Raw genomic sequence first — 23778 nt, forward strand, 5'->3', positions numbered from 1 at the left:
ATGTCTTTACTTTTATACCTGGCAAGAAATACTAGATTATTATATTTATCAAAAGTATATTCACTCTCACCATTAATTCTAATTAGGAACTTGATGCTGGTATGAATTGCTAAAATTTGTATCAGTTAGGATAGGCTAAATTATGCTAGAAAAAATATCCTGTAATTTCAAAAGCTTAAAATCACAAAGGGTTTATTTATGGTTCATGATACATGTCCATCATGAATCAGTGGAGACTCTGCACCACTGCACTAGTCGTTACTCAGAGACTCTGGATGATAGAACCGCCTACATCTTGAACATAGCTGGTGGCCACAGAGAGAAAAAGAGCTCCAGAGGGTCTCATCCTAGCAATGAAAAACTCCAGTCTGGTAGTGGCACAGATAATTTCTGCTCACAATTCTTTGTCAACGGTGGCCTCACCCAGTTCAGAGAAAGCCAGGTAGTGATATCCTACTCCTTACTAAGAAGAGAGGGAGAACTAGTTATAGTTGGTGAGCAGTATTAATGACCATCCCATGATCTGTGATGCATTATGGCCCTGTAAAGGGGTGAAAATCGTTAAGATTCACTAATATGAAAAAATTCCCTACTGTGTAGACAAAAAGACTCTATAAAATTGTCACCATTTGAAGAGATACTGTCAGCGATTTGTGCTTAAATATAAGTTTTTTCAACCTTCAAGCATTCTCTAAACTTATGATAGGCATAAATATATGCCTGTAAATTTTTGGCAGGCATAACTGTTCTTCCCTACTAGTTTCCTTTTTACTTTCTGACGTTTTCGTCCTTGAACTCTGAGGACAGATCCATAGCTGTCTTTATCTTTCTTGGAACTCTACACACTAATCTTTCTGACTAGCCCTTTTGGTTAGATTTTTTAGCTGACCGATACACTGGTTCTTAACTATACAAGATGTCCTCTGTCAGAGTTGGAGTTGGATCATCTGATTACACAAAACAGCGATAAAATATCGTATAGATAGGAAGTTTGAGTGATATTGCATGGAGAGAGGAAGTTAGTGCAAAAGTGACAAGGAGAGAAAAAATGAAGAAAATGGTGGGGGATGGAGAGAGGAGGGGCATTTAGGCTAGGCTTCATTAGAAATGGTGGAATTAATTTGGTTATCTACTAAGATTAAAAAGCAAGTCCCTAAAAGAATAAGAGATTTAGTGCTAGTGCCAGAGCAGTAAAATCATCGATTTCTCTTTATCCCTTCCATTTATCTTAGTGAGAAACAATCTCAGATATTACTACTCATTTCACTCCAAGAAGGCAGTGGTCTCCCATTTGGCACCATGTTATCAAGGTTCTTCTATTCTCTGGCCCTGGCAGGAACACTCAGGGAATGGGGGCTGAGCTCAGTTCTCATAGATTTAGTCCCTAGGAAGTGACTACAATCACTAGATTTCATTCAAACAGGCCTAATAAGTATTTTTACTACAGAATAGTCCCCCAATTATACTAGCTTCCCTAAAAATCAAAGGGCAAAGTTGTCAAGAGATTCAAATATTGTTTTAAGACCTCCCACTAAAAGAAGAATGAGTAGTATTTCATTTTCTTTTGCATTTTTTCAACCACCGTTATCTTTCCATGAAGTATACTCTCTTTATTAGTTCTACAACAGATTCCCTGTGACCACTGACTAAACATTTATATTGATATATTTTTTCAGTGCTAGAAAGATTAATTTAAAAAACTGAGTTTTTGTTTGTTTTAAACATATCTTTCAATGACAGAAAAAATGTTTGTTAAATGGAATTAAAATGAAATAAACCAGATGACTTGGGCTGGGTTTTACTTACTTCTGAAATCCTTGAAACCAAGAAGTAATGTGAATAGCTTTATACTTCTACCTTTTATTGTTGGAATAAAGGTTCATTCATCTACAATGTAATATTCAATGTGCTGATAATAATATTTATTTGTAACTTGGGAAAACTTCAAAATTAGGTTATTTAATGCCTGAAGGGAGATCTCTTAAAGTGAATGCAATGCATGTTTTATGGAAATATTTGTGCCATAAATATCAGTGTCTTTATGGTAGTAAAATCATTTGTTTTATGCTTATGGCTAAAATTCACCCCCCTTTCTTTTTTTTTCATCTTGGAATGACCCTCTTTTAATGTGCTTTGTTTTAAGAATAATTTTAAAGCAGGGTAATGGTTAAATAAAATCATGTTACAAATTTAAAAAAATTATAATAATATTTATTTGTATAGGTGGTTGAAGTTTGAAGAAGATGTGGAAGATGGAGGGGAAAGGTGGAGCAAGCCTTATGTGGCTACTCTTTCACTGCACAGCTTGTTTGAGTTGAGAAGTTGTATTCTGAATGGAACTGTGTTACTGGACATGCATGCCAACACTTTAGAAGAAATTGCAGGTACATCCTTTTTTCTCCTTAGTCTATTTCACACTTATGGGTACAGCTGATTTTTGTAATTCCCTTTTTCTTATAATTCTATACACGTGTGACTTTTAGGAAATTAATTCTCATGATCAGTGTATGAGACCTGAAAAATAACTTTGTTTTACCACCTCATTTAAGATAAAAGAAGTTGAATCTCAAAGAAATATGGTCTAACACGCCAGTGGCAAGTCTAGAACAAGACTCTATATACCTTGGTTTCCATTTGGCATATATCGTTTTTTACCATCATATGTAATTAGTCTGTCACCATTAGAAAATTGAAGGAAAAATCCATAAAGCTAGAGATTGATGTTTTTCAATACTCAAATACATGAAATAGCCAAATGAAAAAGTTTCAGTAATTAGGAAAAATGTTAGCTTAGAATAGAACAGAAAGGTATGGCCATTTATTTTAAACTGAATTAAAAATCTTGAATTCCAGAGGAAGCCAAGTGATGCAGTTTAGATTAGTTTATAATTGAAACTATGGCTTGCATCTGGGATGAATGATTTGTACTAGAAGTCTATTATGGCTATATCACACAAGCAGTTATATTTAGGAAGCATCTTATTGTTACTCTGCAAATAAGAGCAAAGAACTCCTATATCTTTTCAGCTGGAAGACAAACATTTTAGTAAAAACAAAATAATACAAAAAGACACAGAAATTAATTTTGAAAGAGTATAAATGAAATGGTTAATGGAGGTTTTTAAAAATAAAAACAAAGCTAGGACTCAGGCAGTTTTAAAAATTCCTAGTTCAGAAAAAAATAAAAGCAGTTCCATGTGGAATTTATTTGTGGAGTAGAAAGACTTCAGAGAAACTTCAGTGTCTTAATTATATTGTAGAGATGGGAAAAAAACCCAAAACACTCTGTGTGTTTTTGGATCACATAAATGAGAAAATATTGTATTAGAAAAATAATGTATCTAATTTAATCTTCAGAATAACCTCATAAAGTAAGTGCATTCCCATATTTCAATAAGAAAATAGAAATTCTGAAACTTTCATGGTTCAAGTTCCATTTAAGGGCCTCTGACTTTAAGCTCCATGTTCCTTCTATTACACTACAACTACTGTCTGAAGAAAGAGATGGCTTGAAATGGTTGTTGTTAATTCCTTTAAAATTATTTATTTGGTTGTTGGTGCTGATAGGCATACATACATTGCAATATGTGTGAAAAAAAAGTAAGCATGGAGAGAAATTTTGGCTCACAATATTAAGCACAAACAAAAATACACACACAAAAAACAGGAAAGATGAGCTTTCCTCCCCTCAGTTTCATACAACATCTATAAAGAGATTACACTTTAAAATACAGAACTAGAGGCTAAACGACGATATAAAGTTAAATCCAGTATACTTTTTGGAAGAACACAGGATACAGTAACAGGTCACACTAAATCAAGACTTAAAGAAATGACTAACATGGAAATTAGCAAACTTCCTGAGAATGCTGGTATAGTAGCCATCAAATTCAATCTCCTATCTTTACATTATGGGGTATTGCTGATACCCAATAAAAATTTTTATGTTTTAATTGTGAATGAAATGGCTGGGTTTTTCCTAGTACTTTGCAGTTTAGGAAGCTCTTTTTAGTAATTCTACAACTATCTTTTTGATATTCAAAACAAACTTGGGGCTTAGTATTATTATTGTTATCCTTCATAAATAAAGTGACTCAGAAGGTTAAAGGTCTTGCCCAAAGTAAGGAGTTTATTTCTGCTACTTATGTCAGTGATGGCATTACCTTTGAAAATGGATTAATTCAAATGAGTTTTGGATTGGCTGTATGTAATGAAGCTGTCAAATTCCTCAACCAGGCAAAATTAGCCTCAGAAAATTCTCTTCATAGTTTTACCAGGCTTTAAATTTCTTAAAACATGTAATTTCTAATGCTTTCTTTAGGAATTTATTTCTACCAGGAAATATTCTCCTGTTATAATTTGACTAAAACTCTGTTGTTTACCACCTTAGCTTGGTTTTGTTGTCTAAACTTATACTTCCTTTCCCTAAACCTGCCCTCTTCCCCAAGCTCAACTCTGTAGAATATGTAAAGGTTGTTACATTTTCTAAGTCTATTCTTACAAATGAAAGTAGTTCAGTGGAAGTCTCAATATCCCAAATAGGTTTTTAGTATTCTTTCTTCTCTTCTAATTAGTCTGTATTTTTCTGCCTCCAAAGTAGACCAACTTTTTTAATGTCCCATTTTCAGTGTACAACAGTATAAACTGCCATTCAGAAAAGGTCAGTAGTTTAGAGTTAACACCATGTAGAAAAATAGGATTACAAGTACCTGTGTTGATCGTTGTTTCCTTAGGTTCCTTTTCAATCATTAATGAGAAGAGATTCTCTCTCTTTGAGTAATTTTAATTTGGTGTATTTAATCCAAAAGTATTTATTTCTGCCCTCAATAAAATCTCATTAATACATTTTCTCTGATAGCTTGTAATTATTATTATTATTATTATTATTATTATTATTTTTTTTTTTTTTTTTTTGCCGTATGCGGGCCTCTCACTGCTGTGGCCTCCCCCGTTGCGGAGCACAGGCTCCGGACGCGCAGGCTCCGGACGCGCAGGCTCAGCGGCCATGGCTCACGGGCCCAGCCGCTCCGCGGCATATGGGATCCTCCCAGACCGGGGCACGAACCCGTATCCCCTGCATCGGCAGGCGGACTCTCAACCACTTGCGCCACCAGGGAGGCCCTGTTTGTAATTATTTTTATTGTTTACTTATTGATATTTTTACTTTGTGACAATTTAGCTGTGTAGTAAATGTTTTACATTTTGAAGACTTCTAACTTTGTATTTTCACATCCATTACTATATTTTATTATCACAGAAACCTTATGAGGTAGGGAGGAGACTTTCCTCCATTTTATAAACAGATAAATAGAAAGTGATACATTACAGTAACACTTGCAGAAATGGGAATAATTTCTTTTGATTAATCTATAATCATAAATTTTGTTTTATTCTATTTCATGATAATTTGGGACCATAGTGATTAACTTTAAGATTTGGAACTTTTTCTTCACCTCTTATTTATCATACTTTTCTATATGTTAGGCAGTTGCTAATGTATTAGTCACTAGTTTCTGTTTTGCAAAAGCTAGATATAATAGTTTATCTTTAAGGGCTCTAAGCCCTAGTACTTTGCAAATGCACAGGCTCTGCATCTTAGTGTTTTCTAGACATTTCCTAGTAGAGGAATATGACCCAGATATTGTTTTAGAATGGTCAAGGATTTTTATATCAATGTTCTGATATGTTTTTAATCGACTCAAATAATTCTTTAAAGAGATTTTTTGTAGACTTAGCAGGAGAAAATCCCATTTGTATCTGGCAGGTCTGTCAAGAATTTCTGGTGTAATTAAAGTAGGATTTTCTTTTGGATAAAGTTAATTTAAAACTGTCTATTTCCCAATGCTTTAAGGAACTCAGAATAAATTTAAACTTCTTCCTTCAAAATATTACTTAACTCTTCAAATCCAAAATTCTCCAGATATATTTCCTTATCCTGATTTATTCTGATATGGAGATTAATTGTATTAAAAATGCTTCTCAATTATATTCATATAAATTATAGGAAATTTTACGGTTTATGTTAATCTCTTTTAAATTCAGCACTGTAAGATTAATAATGGAAACATTACCTCTGTAGTGTGTCTACTTTAACCTATTGCTGTCAATGAGGGTAAGATATTAAAACCAAACCAAAGTTAGTACCATGGACAGATTAACAATCATAGTTCTCAACTCATTAAAACAACTCTTGCTGTTTAAAATCTTTCATCAAAGGAAAAATCCATAGTTTGCTCCACTGAATATAATCTGCAGATTTGGGAGTATGTTAATAGCCATATATATTTTTTTTAATGCCTATGCTATTACCATTCTTGGTCTGGAAAGTAAGTTTTCTTATGGTAGTTTACATTTTTATTACATACACTCCTGTTAGTAGTGTCAACCAAACTGTAAAATTTAGAACCCCCTATTGCCCACTTCTCCCCCAGCATCTTTGAAGACAATGGATTTTTAAGACAAAGCAATTATATGATCATCTTTAAAGAGGCAGAGATTTATATAGAGACTGTAAAATCTCATGGTCTCTAGAGGCTTTCATTCAATAGTCAAATGGATTGATCATGATAAAATAATTGCCTGATTAAGATGAAAAGTATTTTTTCACTTTCTGAGGTTTTTCTACACAAATGCTGCTAGTTTTCCTGGAGCCTGTTTAGTGCTAGAAGACTGTGACCGATTTATCCCTTTTCTTCTTGCTTCTTCTCTTATCATCCAGATCCTGGCATTGAGGTTTGGCAGGCTGGACTGTATTATTTAGGCATCATAGCCTGCTGAGATTGTTGGTCTTGACTCTGGGCCTAAAGCCATTATGGCCCATTATCCTTTCTTACGTTATCTCTGAAAAACTTTGAAGCTAGTGACTTATTTTTCATAGTGCTTAGGCCTGGAAAGATTGTGCTTTGGTAAGAATGAAAAACTGTAACCATGTGCATGTTTTATTGCATGATTAATTTTTATTCTGATTAGAATATTGAACTGGGGATACATATCATGGTTTACAGATGAAACTGCTGTATGATGATATCCTTTTGGTGTCTGAATAATCTACTTTACAACTCCTATTATGAAGGATATAATGCATATTTTATATACATTTTTCCATCTTAGCAAGGTTGCAGTGTAAAGTCATGTATGTTGACAATTTATCATTTCCTTTAGTTCAAATTAATCCAAGGGTTTCATAACTACTGATCTCAAAAAAACTGAGATATAAGTTTAAATATTCTATACTATCATACATTTTCAGAACTGGAAGAGACTTTGGAAGTAATTATAGTGGACATTATGGCTGATTCCCAGACATGCATTCTACCTCTTTCCATTGTAAACAGCCAAGTGATAGAACAAAGTTGGCAAATTATGCTCTATATGCAAATATGGCCACTGCCTGATTTTGTTAGGCATGTGAGCTAAGAATGGTTATTATATTTTATATGACTGAAAAATAATAAAAAGAAAATCAATATTTTGCAACATGAACATTATATGAAATTCAAAGTTTAGTATACATAAAAGTTTTATTGAAACACAATTATGGTAATTTGTGTACGTGTTGTCTATGGCTACTTTCATGCTATAAAAATGGAGTTGAGTAGTTGTGACAGAGAGACTGTGACAGAGGCCTGCAAAGCCTAAAATATTTATTATCTGGCCCATTACAGAAAAGGTTTGTCTACCTCTGGTTTAGGGAAATGACTCCACAGTGAAGGACAGTTCTTGATTAGTCTAAGCCAACTGGGGATCCCATCTTCTTTGTCAGTGATTGGCTCAGCATAGACAGGATTATGTCAGTTGAGCTTAGAATTGTTCCTGGGTAGGGGGAAAAGGACTTTTCTTTTAAGAAAAAGTCACAAAAAGGCAAAGAATCTCTGATATGAACAAGATGTGTATCTCCTTGTTGCTGCTGGCAGCCACCTTATGACCATAAGGAAAATAGCCTGAGGTTAAAGCTCACACCTCGAGGAGGGGGAAGCTGACAAAATCACAGAGAAATGGAGTTAAATCCAACCTAACTTTGATTTTTCTGTTATGTAAGCCAGTGAAATTTATTGTTTTAGATAGTTTGATTTGGGTTTTCTGTTATTGATAAATCCAACTTTGCCTCTGCTTGATATACTATTATAAAATACAGATAAATGATTTAAAACCAGCAAAAAATTTAAACCATGAACCCATAACCTACTTAAAGGAAATTGGAAAGAAAATCTTGTACTGGGAAATATTTACTGAGGGCCTCAATATTCCAATCAGTGCATTAGGTGCCTTATGTCCTGGCAACAATGCTCTTATGAGATAGCTATTACCTCTGTCTTAAAAATAAGGACACTGCGACTATTCAACTTTACAAGGCCACACAGCTGGAATGTGGGACAGTGATCCAAGTCTGTTTCCTCAGTCATTTCCTTTTCACACTGAAGGAAAACATTGTTTGGAAAGGAGGATTCTGCTAATTTTCAAATCTTCAGTGTACTCAGTGGGGCAGCGGGAGGCAATGCATTGTAATCTGCTTTACATAAGGATTTAGCACCTCAGAAAATAAAATAGAGTTAATATTTGATCATATGAAAGCAGATTAATTACATTGAGGTTTATTGAGGTGATCTTTGTATTACCAAGAACTCACCTACTCATTTTATATGCATTTCTGACACATATGGTAAATATCAATCTGCTTAGTTATAGCCTTCTGAAATCTCACCTTTTATTCTTTGTTTTATGGGTATAGAAGGTTTTCTAAAATATAAACACATTATCAAGGAAGGTTTGAGAGGACTGACTTTATATTAATGTGAAAGAATTGTTTACTCTCCAAATGCAACCAGCTAGGTAGTTGCCTAAGCCACCTTGCATCAGATTTTAACCGATGGACTTAAGGAAGAAACATGGAAATTATTCTCTACTAGAAAAAGGGAGGAAAACCATATTAAAATATATGTATGAGACTTTTTAATTTTAAACATGCTAATTATATTTATATTACTCCTGATACTATTCCCTCTCGTCAGTGTGAATAATGGAGAACATAAAGCACTTTGTTCTAGATACAACTATTCCAGTTTGAAAAATAAAACTCCATAACATCATTACATATTTAAAAATGAATGGTTTATTTCCCCAAATCTTTCTTGTGTAGCATTTCTACAAAGAAAGACAAACTTCTGTTTCTAAGACCATAATTAGAGAGTTTTTAAAGGAATTCATTCCTATTTTAAGAGGAATAATATTATCTAGGGTATGCATATTTGGACTCAGTGGTTCACTACTGGAACATTACAGGAAAGCTGTGCTCATTTTCTTTCTGCCTTCACTCTTCAGATATGGTCCTTGATCAACAAGTGAGCTCAGGTCAGCTCAATGATGATGTACGCCACAGGGTCCATGAGGCACTGATGAAACAGCATCACCACCAGAATCAGAAAAAACTCACCAATAGGATTCCCATTGTTCGTTCCTTTGCTGATATTGGCAAGAAACAATCAGAACCAAATTCCATGGATAAAAATGGTAAATATTTCTTTATGGTACTCTTATCATTTATTATAGTTGTCTGAAATATCAAAGTCCTTTAAAATATATCTTACTTGAAAATGATCTGTTGAAATTCAGATTGCTGTGGTAGAATTGTTTCTTTTCATATTCGTGTATTGTTTTATTATCAGGCATCAAATTGTAGAAATTTTATTAACAAAGATTTAAAGTTTCCTGAAAGGCTCATGAAAGAAAGCAAAGGAAATTTTATCTAATAAGAAGTTATACACTCAAATGTAGCAAACATAAACTGAGTGTCAATTGCATCACAAATAAGGCTCTAGTCTTTGTCTCATAGCTTGAGAATGTAATGCAATGCTTTGACGTAAGGTCTTTTAGTTAAAATGAATAATGATCAACATTTAGTGACTGTGGAAAAAAAGATATTGGCTTCATGTTGCTCATGGTCAACAAATCCCTTTCTAGATTACAGCTGAAAAGAGCAGCTAGTGCATTACTTGTGTCTCTACATATATTAAGCCTGATTTCTAGTTCATGGGCTCATTGCTCTTTGCAGTACTACATCATCAATGTCCATGGAGCCACCACACTTACCATCTTGGCTCACCAACATAGATGAGCCATAATGGTTGATAGTAAACAACCATTGATAGGAATTGACAGAAAACAACCATTGTTTTCTAGCAGTCATTCATGACTTACTTCTTGGCAATCATGAAGCAAAAACAGTGTTTCTGATTGTTTTATCCTTTCTTCTGTATTTTGTTCTCTCTTTGCATCCATTTGACCCTTCATCTTTTACATTAAGGAAGTTGCTTAGAAATCTCTTATCATTCATCCTTTCCATCAGTCTTGTGAAGGAAAATGAAGTTATCATGAGGATGATATGAATTGGTTAAACTTCCACTAGCTATAAAAGTTCCCAGTTTTAAAAGATACAAATTAATGAAAAGTAATTTCAAATGTTTTACTAGAAAGACTCCGATTTCCACAAATAGACTAAGCATGTGTATTGACAGCGTGGACTTTATGTAATTTCAGTCCTATTTTCAAAAGCTTCAGAGATGCTTTATATACAAATGCATGAAAATGAGGTTTTTTTCAGATTCTGCTTTATATGGGAATTTTTACCAGTTTTCATACTACTGAATCAAATATATACAAGTAGAAGAAATACTTTAATAAATCAATAAAGATGGTTAGATGTACTGTTGTTTCAGAACATAGAACTAGTTCTAAATGGCAAAATAATTTTTGAAATACTCATTTGATTTTTTAAAAAACCCTTCAATGACTGAATGTGTAAATCATTGTTATATTGAAGACTCTGTAGTTGTGCATATATTAAGCTCAATAAAAGTGTTATGAGTGCTTTATGGTATATACCAACTTGTATTTGTAGATCCCACAGATATTTTGAGGATTTATAACTTGCTTTAAATTACATCATATATTTAAAATATATTCATATTCTAAATCACAATTTGCTTTAAAATATGTTATATATGAAAATGATAAAATGAAGCTTTTATTTTCTGAAACTTATTATAAATATAGTACTTTTATTATGCTTACAATACTAGCATTTATTTGATATGATGATATTAAGAAAACAGATTAAGATATTTACTAATTTTTACTATGGACTTATGTCTATGTGATTCTAAAGACTTTATTAAAATATTCTCATTAACTAAATCTCTATGAATGCAAGCACATTTTATAAAAATAAACTTCTGCCTTTATTTCATTACCTTTACTGGAAATCAGACCATAAGATATATGTCTATGAGAATGTTATGTGTTTATTCAAAGAAGCAAGGATTTTCGGTTGTGAACTAGCTGTATATCTCAAATTTCACTGGGGATAACGTTTACTATCAAATGATTTTATTGCATTATGTTTTTGGAGGGAAGGGGGTACTGAATTCACTGGATGAATTATTTTTTGTAATGTCATATAGACCTGGACACACTGCTTGTTACAGCTCTAAACTTTCGTTAAACATAAGAAGAGGTGACAGAATTATAGCTTTAAATCGTAAAGTCCACATATAGATACATATAGATACAGAGTTTTTCTTTTTTTTTTTAATTTATTTATTTAATTTATTTTTGGCTGCACTGGGTCTTCGTTGCTGCGCGCGGGCTTTCTCTAGTTGTGGTGAGTGGGGGCTACTCTTCCTTGCGGTGCACGTGCTTCTCATTGCGGTGGCTTCTCCTGTTGCAGAGCACGGGCTCTAGGCGCGCGGGCCTCAGTAGTCGTGGCATGGGGCTCAGTAGTTGTGGCTTGCGGGCTCTAGAGCACAGGCTCAGTAGTTTTGGTGCACGGGCTTAGCTGCTCCACAGCATGTGGGATCTTCCCAGACCAGGGATTGAACCCGTGTACTCTGCATTGGCAGGCAGATTCTTAACCACTGCACTACCAGGGAAGTCCCCAGAGTCTTTCTGAGAGCCTACTTTTTGTCTTATTCAGGCAATTGCTTAGTTTTTCTGAAAACTAGAATATGAGTAGTTCTGAAGTGATTCTGTCACCATCTGTACAATCAGCCTTTATCTGAACACATACAGATCCTTTTGAGGCATACATTAGGGTAATAAAAACTTGGAAACATTTCTAATAAGAATCATATATCCAATTAAGTATTGTTGTACAGTATGCTGTCAGAAGTGGTTTCCTAAGCCTAGGCTTATAACACCTCCTTGTGACTCTGTTTTGCTTCCTCACACAGTTTGCATAATTATGTGTGTTAAGAATTCTGAAAATGTAAATAGACTTCACCAATTTAGAAATAAATCTCCTATCCAGAAGTGAAAAGAAGTGTGAAAGACGTTTATTACTAAGGTTCTCAATCTACTTATGAACTCTAACAACTGATAAACTCTAGATAAACAAACAAATCAAAATTCATAGCTGTAAATATAGATTTGACATTCTGCTTCAAAATGCAGTAGAGATTTAATTTTTTTGTGCAGTAGTACAGACAGATACAGAAGAATTTCAATACATCAAAAATGGTAAAAATAATATTCTCATTATTAAAAAAAAACTCTTCAGTAGAGTGTATCAGGCAAAAACTGACCTGTTTTTAAAATTAAGATTATAGGCTAGGAATTAAATAGAGTGAGTATCTTCTAGAGACTCGAAAACAGAAAACATTTTCCTTGCCAAGCATAAGGATGGAAATAAGCCCCCTCTTGTTTAATATACCTTTTACTTTAGAAATGAAACGATTGAAATTCCCTCAGAAAGCAAACTGATGCTTATATACAGAACTCTAAAAGAGTCATATAGAATAAAGTTTCTACTTCCTTAGTTGACCTGTTCCTTGAACATGCTACCTTGGTAGTAGTCCCAAGGGTTAAACATTCAGATATTTCAATCTGAAGACCAAATGGGGTTCTTTCCCATTTTATAGATTAGATTTACAAGATAGTGATTTTCTTGCTTCTCTCCTCCATCTGCACTATTTTGTTCATTACATTTTTAGTGATTTGTGATAATTTGTCAATCACTCCTCCAAATACGCTAGCTTAACTATTTTGTATAATTTTTTTCTTGGTGTACTGCACATTCTCTTAAGGGCTAAGATGCCGGGTGCTGTGGATTCACCAGGCATTTTTAATGCCACCATGCTGTGTTTAACTTTCACGTTTCATTAAGCATCAAAACTGTGAGAATTAAGTGTCTGATTCTGATGTTTTAATAAAAAGTGATAGCTACATTTGGCAAAGCAACAGAAAAAAATAATAGAAAAATCATATCTTCTTTAACATTAGAACTCTGAAAAGGATGTTGTGGAAACTACTTAAATATATCAAGAATATTTGAATAATTTCTTGAAACTAGAAGGACTTTCTAAAATAAAAATAAGACTTTTGTTTTTAATTATCTAGAAAGCAAAATATACCAGTATTTGTATTCATCATTTAGGTCATACATTCAATTGTATTTGAGACTTTGGCTTACAAGTCTACTCTAAAATATTATTATACTTTTGATAACCTTTACACTAAAAAAAATAACTTAAGACTCAGTTTCCTTAGGTGTAGGGTGTCTTCATTCCACTGTTTCCTTTACTAATAATTCTAACTCTATTTCTTTTCCTTCACATATCTTTTCTCTAACCTATTCTGAGTACTTTCCAGTTGTCCCTTTTATTTAGGATCTTCAAAGGAGTTACAGAGCAGGTCTCTGACTTACTTTCAAAACTATAGGTTACTGGAGAACATTTAGATTTGGAAGGATGGGATGACTTGACTCTTTAGGCCTGCATAGATTTTAACCCTTAAAGTAATGTACACTTCTGTATTGTGAATGATTTTTATTTATGGCTTTTGAAAATCAGTTTTATGGCTTAATAATTGCATCTTTTTACATATGCGGTACATTTTTATTTTCAGATGTACAATGTTTTATGTGTGTTTAGATATTTATATCCTGTCTTATTTTTTAAATACTGTGGTCTCATAAATAAGATATCAAGAGTTTAAAAAGTATTCCTTATAATGTTTTATCTTGAAGAAAAAAGTTCAAATAATAATTCTTAGAATTACTTGAAAGAAAACATTTTAAAACACATGTAGATGATAGAATTAAACATTATATAATAAAGGTGTTTTCCATTGTTCCAAAAAAAAATCAGGATGACATTGTTGACACAGCTGGTGGGTCTGTTAAGAGACTGTATTGTTGCTACTGAGTTTTGGAATCTCAAGACTAAGTCATAACAGCAAAAATATTTCTAGTATGATGTGTTTAAATTTGTTATTTCTTATCTTACATTAATTATTTTCAGGCATACCAGTTTTTCTCCAACTTTAATTGTGTGCATACTTTCATGTTTTTGAAGTATAGCTGACCTAATCAACATTTTCTAAATATTTAGCCTTTCTTTCTTCTTGTTTTCTATTCCCATGAATAAATGTATTGTTACACATGTATGTAACTTTGTCATTCATTTTTATATTTCTTTATTTTGCTCTGTCTTGTGTCTGTCTCTAACAGGCTCATCTCATCTCTGTACCTCCCTCATCTCCTACCCTTTGGGTACTCTAAATGCGTTGAAGGTTTCTGAGGTAGTGTAAACCAGCTTGGTCTTTAGGTTAATAGTAATGTAGCTCCATGTCTTCATCCCAGTTTCCTTCTATTACACATGATTTTCAGTGGATTAAGCAGTAGCAAATACTGATATACTTCAGTGGTATCTTATTCTCCTATTGATTTGAATTTGGCTAAATAGAAATTTAAAAGCTGCTGTTTTATAATACTTATATATGTAATTTATTTAAAGAGGAAGAAAACTATAAGTAAGGACTTGAACTAATGTAATTTTAATACATTTTTTGAGAACATATTTATGGTTGTCTTTCAATACTGAGATGCTTTAACGATACTGACACTACTTAAAGTAGAAAACAGTAATTCTGACATAGTCTCATGCTCTCCCCACAACTTTATGATGAGGGAAATGACTCTGCCAGTTTCGCAGTGGACTCAGTGAAAAATTTTTTGTGTAACAAGCGGAAAAGCAGAGCTTCCATTTTCTAGTTAGAGGTTGCTTGAATTACTCTCAGTTTTCTCCTGTGCTTGCCCAAATCTTTTATGATTTGCCTTGGAAAAGTACATGGCCTATAATAACTTTTTATCTAACTTATATATGATTCCTACATGGAGGTCCAGAGGAAAAAATGAATTCATGACTCAAAGGAAAATTAACTCAAGCAGTTGCTGATATGAATACTATATAATATGCACTTTAATTGATAAGATGTATAACAAATATTGGAATTTTGGATTTAAGATGATAAACTCTTTGAGTTTAAAAGGTTGGAAAAATTAAAATATATGGTAAATATATAAGGATGATGTTAGGTTTCTCAAATGTTTACATTCAAATAGTCATGAACATGTCTCAATTAATAATAGTGTCCAATTTTCATTAGTTTTTGAATAATTTACCCTGAATATAATAAAGCTTTAAGTTAATAAATGTCTCTTTTTGGATAATCATCTTAATGTCTCAAAGTTATTTAGATATTAACAGATGTGATTAAAAATTGCAATGACATTTACTTATAGAATATATTAGTATGGACAGTGATGAGTGGGCATAGTGAAGGTAATATAAAGAAATAGGCAAAAATATGTATGTTCAAAAGCATTGTGGCATATTGATTAGAAAAATTATCATAAAAAATAGCATTCATAAAACTTCCACACATATATGGGAATTCTAAATCCTAACTTTATACTATTTTGTCCTGGAGAGGGGAAAATCCTAGCAAATTCTTTGTTATCCTTTTAAGACACATATTCACTTTCTGGCTGAATGTAAAGTCCTGTACCTGAAAATTGTCTTCTATGAACTAGTATTGTTTTAGATATCAATGAGAAAATAAGAGATGCCCTTTCAAAACCTAAATTTACTGATTCTTCTTATGTAATAGTATTTGAGTTAATGTAAGTCATTTAGAAATCTAAGCCCGTCACCTTCTTCTGAAAGGCAGTGATAACTGGACTAAACTAAAGAAATCAGTGTTTAGACAGAAAAAGATTATAGTTGATAACAGAATTATAAAAATTATTTAATTAATGAAATTTCCAATAGTTAGACTATAATTCATGCACAGGCTTTAGATGGATAGGTAGGTAGGTAGGTAGGTAGGTAGGTAGATGGAGCAAATAAAATTTTAAGCTTTGTTTAAAGGCTTCAAGTTATTCAAAATAACCCAAACCGAACCTCTCAGTTTAATTTTTAAATAATAATACCTATGCATTTTTCAGGTTTTCAGTTACTGCCTTGGAAGTATACACATTTAATATGTGTTGTTTCATTTTAACAAATTAACATATGCATTGAGAAATAAGATTTGGAGTACTGGGCTTCCCTGGTGGCGCAGTGGTTGAGAGTCCACCTGCCGATGCGGGGGACGCGGGTTCGTGCCCCGGTCCGGAAAGATCCCACATGCCGCAGAGCGGCTGGGCCTGTGAGCCATGGCCGCTGAGCCTGTGCGCCCGGAGCCTGTGCTCCACAACGGGAGAGGCCACAACAGTGAGAGGCCCAATTAGCTAAAAAAAAAAAAAAAAAAAAAAAAAGATTTGGAGTACTTTTTAAACTTTGATGAGATTAAATGTATTTAACTACTAATATTTACTAATATTTAACTATTATCTCTGAAATATAAGAGATACCAAACTTGTGGTTTATATTCCTATGTCATAGGCTGGTAGTTTTTATGCTTTTTTCCTGCATTAGCATACATTCTATGCACATACCTAGAATCTAGAACTAGCAAGGAAATTTCTGTCATCTCGTATATCTCCTGCTAGTTAAATACTCTCCATTAGGTCATTATCCATGTCACTTAAAATAGTCATAGAAAATATTTTTCAAATCCATTCCTGATTATCAACTTTATGAGGTAATATTTTGTAAAATTTTCAGAACAAGAATAGGATTGAACAATAAATCTCAAATATATTAATACTTACAAGAGGAAATACAAGTGCCAATGTTTTAAACATATTTCATGAGCTGAAGGTAATTTATGAAATATTCTGCTTTTAAAGTATATATGTGAAAACATAGGCTATCCAATTTCTTCAAATCTTAAGTTACAGCATATTCTCTATCCAATGAAATCTCTTCAAAGTTGATGAGTTTGTACTGGGTTGACTATTTTTGTATGTTTGCTGATTGAGTTAAATAATTGTTCTTCCATGTAGTTTTATATCACTTGAAATAAGTTATTATAAGAAAGCAGATATATGTTTATTTAATTTAACCATGCCTTGAATTTCACTGTTCAATTTTACAGAACATTCAGTAAATTTAGGTTTAAATATATCTAATGTTCTAACTCATGAAAATATGGAGAAATGATGTGAAACTGGTGATTGAAGACATCTGTTAGTAGCACAAATGCACTATGTAAAAGGTTTTTTTTAAACTACAGTTATTATTTTGAGAATGATCAATTAAATGGCTGCTAATGAACAGTTCACAGTCGTAGCTGCACGCTGCAGTTAGAAATGGGAGAATGCAAATAACTGGTGCAGCTTAAGTCTGTCCCTTCTCTAAAGTTAATATATTTTTTGGAAATTCGCTGTAATCAGAATTTGTGTTGCAATTATACTCCAATAAAGATGTTAAAAAATTATAACTTTTATATACTTATAAAATTATACTTTATATTGATAGATGTGTCACTTTAGAAATTGTTTAGGATTGTATTACTCTCAGATGTTTATGTTCTAAATCTATGTCATTTATAGAAGTGCTGTATAATGTAGGGTCAATGATTAATTCTACTGAACTGAACTCCCTCTCATAGTCTAAGGTAAGACACCTCCCCTATAGGTCACAAAAGAGCAGAATATCCTAAAAAAAAAAAAAAAAAAAAAAAATTGTGTACATGATTTAAGGTGAATTTGCTTTTAAAATCATTTGAAAAATCTTCACCAAATGTATTACTTTACTTTGTTTAGTGAAAGCAATGAAATATTTAAATTTTAGAAGAATCTTAAGCCCATTACTCTCTGGCAATATAACAATTTTAAACCATAAAAAATTGTACCTATTAATAAATGACCCCTGCCTGAGAGTCTTAATAGTTCAAAAAACCAAATTATAGTAATATTTGAAAGTAAATTATCAGTGTTTTAAGTCACACTTAAATTCTAGTTAACAAAGAATAAGTGGATTTCAAGAGAATTTAAAGAATTTAAAGAAGAGGTATTTGTATATACACTAGCAGTTTAGAGAAATTCAGTAATTAGAGAAGATGAAACTAAAGGTAAACTTGGAATAAAGTTGGGATTCAGGCAGGTAGAGGGAAGAGCTAGGCAGAGAGAAGAGAAAATATTCCCATCTAAGACAGATGAGAATAAGAGCAGTATTTTTGAGTCACTGAGTTATGGTTATAAAATATGGTCAAGGCTTCAAAGCTGGGTTGTCATTACTTGTATCACAGTAAAAGTAACAAGTGAGGTTGGAGAGAGGTTAGGGAAAAGAGAGATACATGTGAAGTTAAGGAAGCATCGTTAATTTTTATAATTTAATTGCTAAATATGGACAGATTTCATATAAGTTGTGATTGAAAAGACTGTTTCATATTTAGTGAATAATGGCATGTAATTACCCTTGGTTAGCTGTTGTCACATTCTCAGCTCTACTGTCCACTTAACTAATATCATAATCTTTCTTATAATGGGGAAAAGACTACAAAATAATTAAGTTGCTGGTTAGTGCTAATGGAAAACAAATACAATTCAAATTTATTGATCTCTTGTCATGCAGACCAATATCAGTATGCTTACACAATTGAATAGTGAGAAGCATAATATCATATTCACAGTATTCATAGTGTGTGAGGTAAAGGTATTTCTAACTGAACCTCTCATATAGAAATCTCTAAAAGTTGTTGTCAAAGAATTTTTTCTCTTTGGTTTGTTTTTTCAGATGCAGTAGAAGCTATAAATATGCTATGTACTTTTCACATAAATATTCAGCCTTTAAAAAACAACATTACATTTAAAATTCTCCAGTCTGAGCTTAAATCAGAAGAGATGTCTATCTTGTCATATATACACATATGCATATACATATACATATACATATATATCCCAATAGTTTTAGATAAAATTTAGAAATCACTGATGTTTCAAAACCATGATTAGATTAAAATCTTTTTGTAGATGTTCTTTCTTCATAAAGAATAACTATTGAGTTATAGAGTCTTAATCTGAGAATTAGTTTACATTTTCTTGACTGAATTCTCCCGTTTCTATCTGTAACTGATAAATAAGAATATTTGTATTTATATATATCTATTTATATTGACCCTTCATGCTTACTTCATTAAGAAACCTGTGTTGGTTTAGTTTAATTCATATTTCACTCAATATGTCTAGAATTATGTAAGTAATTGTTTGTATTCTGTAATAACAATCTCTTTTAGCAGGTCAGGTTGTTTCTCCTCAGTCGGCTCCAGCCTGTGTTGAGAATAAGAATGATGTGAGCAGGGAAAACAGCACTGTTGACTTTAGCAAGGTAAGCTTTTCTCCCTTTCATTTAAGGAGGCCTCTGAATTATTACTAGAAATTATCAACCATTTTAAGAGGTGTTGACACAATTTTTTTTGCATGCACATTTGTTTTGTTTCTTATCCAAAGCTTGATATTGTTACAGGTAATGTTAGCATTTAAGTTCACATGTAATGTTCTGCCTATTCACAAAACCAAACGTTTAAGTTTTATGCATAGTCTTCAGGTTTCAGCCACTTGGTGTGATGCATCTCTTCCAGTAAAAAGGATAACTGGACTTCACAGAGAATTTAACAGAAATTTATTGTTTAAAATTTTTGCTAGGTTTTTTTTTTTCGAAATAATTTTTCCTCTATTTGTGGAAAAGCAAATCACACAACTTAAGGCTTCACTGTCGTGATTCAGAGAAAAGCATTAGTGTTAAGAAACACTAGAACATAGTAAGACTGAGCAGAGTTTTGAATAAAAACATAATAAAGACTGACTGTTGAGGGATCCATCTAATTGGAGACAATTCAGATGAAATCATTTATTTGAATGTATTCTACGAAAATAATGCATGTGAAAATAATGTGCTTTTCTCAGCAAATTCCTGACATCCTATATGTGCTATTGCATGCAGTGGCAAGCTAACACTTGATCAGGAAAGAAGAGTTTTAATATTGACCAAAAATAAAGAGAGTCAACACCTTTCTTTATCTGAGTGGCTGAAACAGTAATCACTCCGAGTAATTGGTTTTTCACAAGGTCCTTAGCACTCCCAAGGATTGTAACAGTGGGAGGAGGTGGGAATGGGAGGCAGTGTATAGGAAGTTGCCTGCATCAAGCTTCTGAAAAGATTAATAGCGATCAGCTCCTTGCTGCTGTTTCAGAATCCCTCTGCCAGTGCCAAAATGGTCTAGGTCCAGTCCTGTGCATGCTCTCCCTCTGGTGCCTGGTGGAGTCTCTGTGGGAGCATGGTGTACCAGCTTAAGTCTGTTAATTATGCGTGCAGGGGCTGGGAGGCCAACAAAAGGGGCATGCTAGTCCATGTGGGATGAAACAAAGGCACGAAAAAGGACCTCCACACCAGCAAGAGAGAGAGGTGAGGGCACACTCGGGCTCTGTTTCTACAGTGGTTCAAAGCTCATCTCACTGTATGGAGGCATGTGATTCAAATATTAAGCCTGTTCAAATGTATTCCATTTCCTCTCCAAAAAATATCTTTTTAAAGCATTACATCTTCATTCATCTGCAAGTTGGAATAAAATTGTTGCAAACTGCCATACATTTAATTTCTGATGTTCTTCATTTGAAATAGGATCTTGAAAGCAATGACATAAGTTTCTTACTTATTTGCGCAGGCATTAACAGTATAACAAGGGCACAGTGAACATTCTCAAAAACAGTGATAATAAATCACATCCTTTCAAATAATTAGCTTTTACCTTTTTTAAAGGATATAACCCTTTGACACTGAATTTTATATCTCTATATCATTTTGCTTTTAGTTGTCTGACCTAGTTTTGCAGCCTTCAAAAATACTTCAATACATTTGAGAGAAAATGAATATAGCCAATTGGAGACTAGTCTTATTTTCAGGGCCCTTAGAACAATTTGAACTATAGAAGAATGAAAAATAGATTTTCTTTTCTTTAATCCTTTTCATTCTTATTGCATTTCAAATCACTGGACTGCTCCAGTTTTTAATGAGAAAGTTAAATTTCTACAGCCCTCTACACAGTGCCAACCATCTATATTTCTTAGTCTCCTGTCCATAGCATGGCACGTTGGAAAGAACATGCTTTTGAGAAAGAGCATGGGATCCTAACTCTAGCATTTGTAAGCTATCTAATCTTGGAGGAGTTCTCTGACTTCATCTTTCTCATTTGTAAAATCAGAATAATATCTATTTATAATTTTGGGGGGAAGATTAAGTGAGAAAATAGAGAGAGAGAGCCTGGCAGAGTGTTGGGCTTATAGCAGGTGTTCAATAAAATGTGGCTACTATTATTATTGCTGTTGTTGTTGATATCAGTGGGAACAGCAGTGTCAGAAGTAAACACTAGACCAGGATTTAATACGTTTTGGCCCCCATTGGCTCTCCAGTGCCTTGAACAGTGTTTGGGATGTACATGTTGAAAGAATCCTATGAGGTTCAATATAATTTAAGCCTTCAGCTCTGGATTTTTGGGTTTTTTTTTTGAAAAACAAAGTAATACTTCTTACCTTGTACCCTGGAAGGACAGAGTAGTAGGATTTGGAAAGAACAAATGTAATGCATCATTATGGAAACAAACTTTAGTGCTAGATTTTGCAGGTACATGAGTTAAGGGTTTTTAGCCTAATGATTTCAGTTTGGTAGTAAATTTATCAAAGTGAATCTATCAGTTAGTCTACAGATTACTTTGTTTATTTAAATGTTTTAAGTTTTAATATGTAGATTCCAAACCCCAGTAGAATTTTGAGATGTTAAGGGAAAAAAGTCCTTTTTCATTTCATGTGACTTGATCCTGTGTTCTGTCTACATTCAAACTATATATTTTTAACCCTTCCAGTGGTTAGGCCCATCAAACTTATTCGTTTAAGGAATGTTTGAAAACATGATCTGAACTGTCAGGTTTTTTGATTCCTATAATGCTTTTGAAAAGCAGATGTGTTATGTTTTTAAACTGACAGGTAGAAGATGGCTATTTTATTATTTCCCAAAAGTTGGCGATTTCTTTTATTTCAAATGACTTAAAGAAACTTCCACATTATTTTCTGTGTAGAAAGAACTCTCTTCTGCATCAATCTTTAGTATGTGAAATATGAAGAGTTGCATTATTAAATCCTAGAATTGTAGGAAACCTTAGAAATCTCATTTAGAAAGTGAGAAAGCGGGCTTCCCTGGTGGCGCAGTGGTTGAGAGTCCGCCTGCTGATGCAAGGGACACGGGTTCGTGCCCTGGTCCGGGAAGATCCCACATGCCGCGGAGCGGCTGGGCCCGTGAGCCATGGCCGCTGAGCCTGCACGTCTGGAGCCTGTGCTCCGCAACGGGAGAGGCCACAACAGTGAGAGGCCCGCGTACCACACACACACACAAAATAAATAAATAAATAAATAAAGTAAAGGTGTAGAAAGTGAGAAAGCTGAATCCCAGATTAAGAGAGCTGCTCAAGATCACTGGTTGGTTAGTGTCACAAGACCATTTCTCCCCAGGGAATTTCTATTACTTTTCTTGTACTTTCTATAATGAGCTTAAGACTTAAGCTTTCTGCCTAAAGACCCATCTGTATTTCTTTCACATCTCAGCGTGTAGCTTGTCCAGACACTTCCAGTTCCACCATGATCTTCTGTCTAAACTTGTTCCCTAGAATATAATTGTTTCTCATCCACAACTTAAGTATCAAATAACCAGAATAAAGCATCTTTTCCTCCTTAGCATAAAGGTCTGGAGACCCCAGAAGCATGAGTATACATCCAGATCCATAAGAGTATAGCTTGATTTCTTCAAGATTCTGTTCAGAGGACCAGAAAAATTTCCTTATGTTTATTCCATATTTGAGTCCGCCTGAAGACTGTCTTAAGGCCATAGGTCAACCTAATTCCTCAGAGCTGTTTTTGATACTTGTAGTTTTATAAAAGGTTAAACTGTGGTCCTTAAATGTGATCTTTTGTTATATTAAAAGTTAGGTTGCCAAATAAGGTTCTTTATGAATCGTATGTTAACACAAATACAAATATACAAGGCTATCCCAGGAATAATGTAACATATAATTGTATAATATAATAATATAATTAGATAATATGTTATATAATCTATTACCCCCAAATATATGACTACTCCAAGAATAATATAATGTAATGAGTATAATATAATGACTACTCTAGATATATATTATTTAACTATAATTTATTACATTTTAAATCAAGATAAATTTGCTAATCCTGAAATTAAATTCAGTATATTTAAAGCATTTTTTCAGTAACAGATATCAATCAATGATATATTAGGTATTGTATAATGCAAAAAATAATATGTAAGGACCATGTATTTTCTTTTATAAAATTAAGCTATTTTAGCATACTGGTACTCCTTGATTTAATTAAATTGAATCTTAAAGCAGTCATGTGTACAATTGCCACCTGCCTGAGGTACAGACGCTAATAGTTAAGCATTTGTGGCATTTGTCAGAATATGGCATTTGTCAGAAATAAATGAATTCACAGAAAGTTTTCCAGGTTGAAGTTAAACTTCTCATTAGAGTTATGACAAG

At 33.2% G+C, this 23778-nt stretch overlaps 1 protein-coding gene across 3 annotated transcripts in view; it reads left to right on the forward strand.

The window, feature by feature from the left end:
* The window catches only part of SLC4A10 (solute carrier family 4 member 10), a 222832-nt gene that overhangs the window by 92779 nt on the left and 106275 nt on the right, over positions 1-23778 (forward strand). The window contains exons 5-8 of one of the 3 annotated variants that reach the window (XM_060106607.1): positions 2224-2384; positions 9319-9507; positions 19456-19547; positions 20535-20624. In XM_060106607.1, the coding sequence (XP_059962590.1) occupies positions 2224-2384; positions 9319-9507; positions 19456-19547; positions 20535-20624 (532 nt within the window). The remainder of the gene's footprint in view (positions 1-2223; positions 2385-9318; positions 9508-19455; positions 19548-20534; positions 20625-23778) is intronic. The other 2 variants (XM_060106608.1, XM_060106609.1) reach the window with 2 other exon arrangements.

This window comes from Mesoplodon densirostris, chromosome 8 (genome assembly GCF_025265405.1).
Source record: "Mesoplodon densirostris isolate mMesDen1 chromosome 8, mMesDen1 primary haplotype, whole genome shotgun sequence".
In the NCBI taxonomy this organism is placed as follows: Eukaryota; Metazoa; Chordata; class Mammalia; order Artiodactyla; family Ziphiidae; genus Mesoplodon; species Mesoplodon densirostris.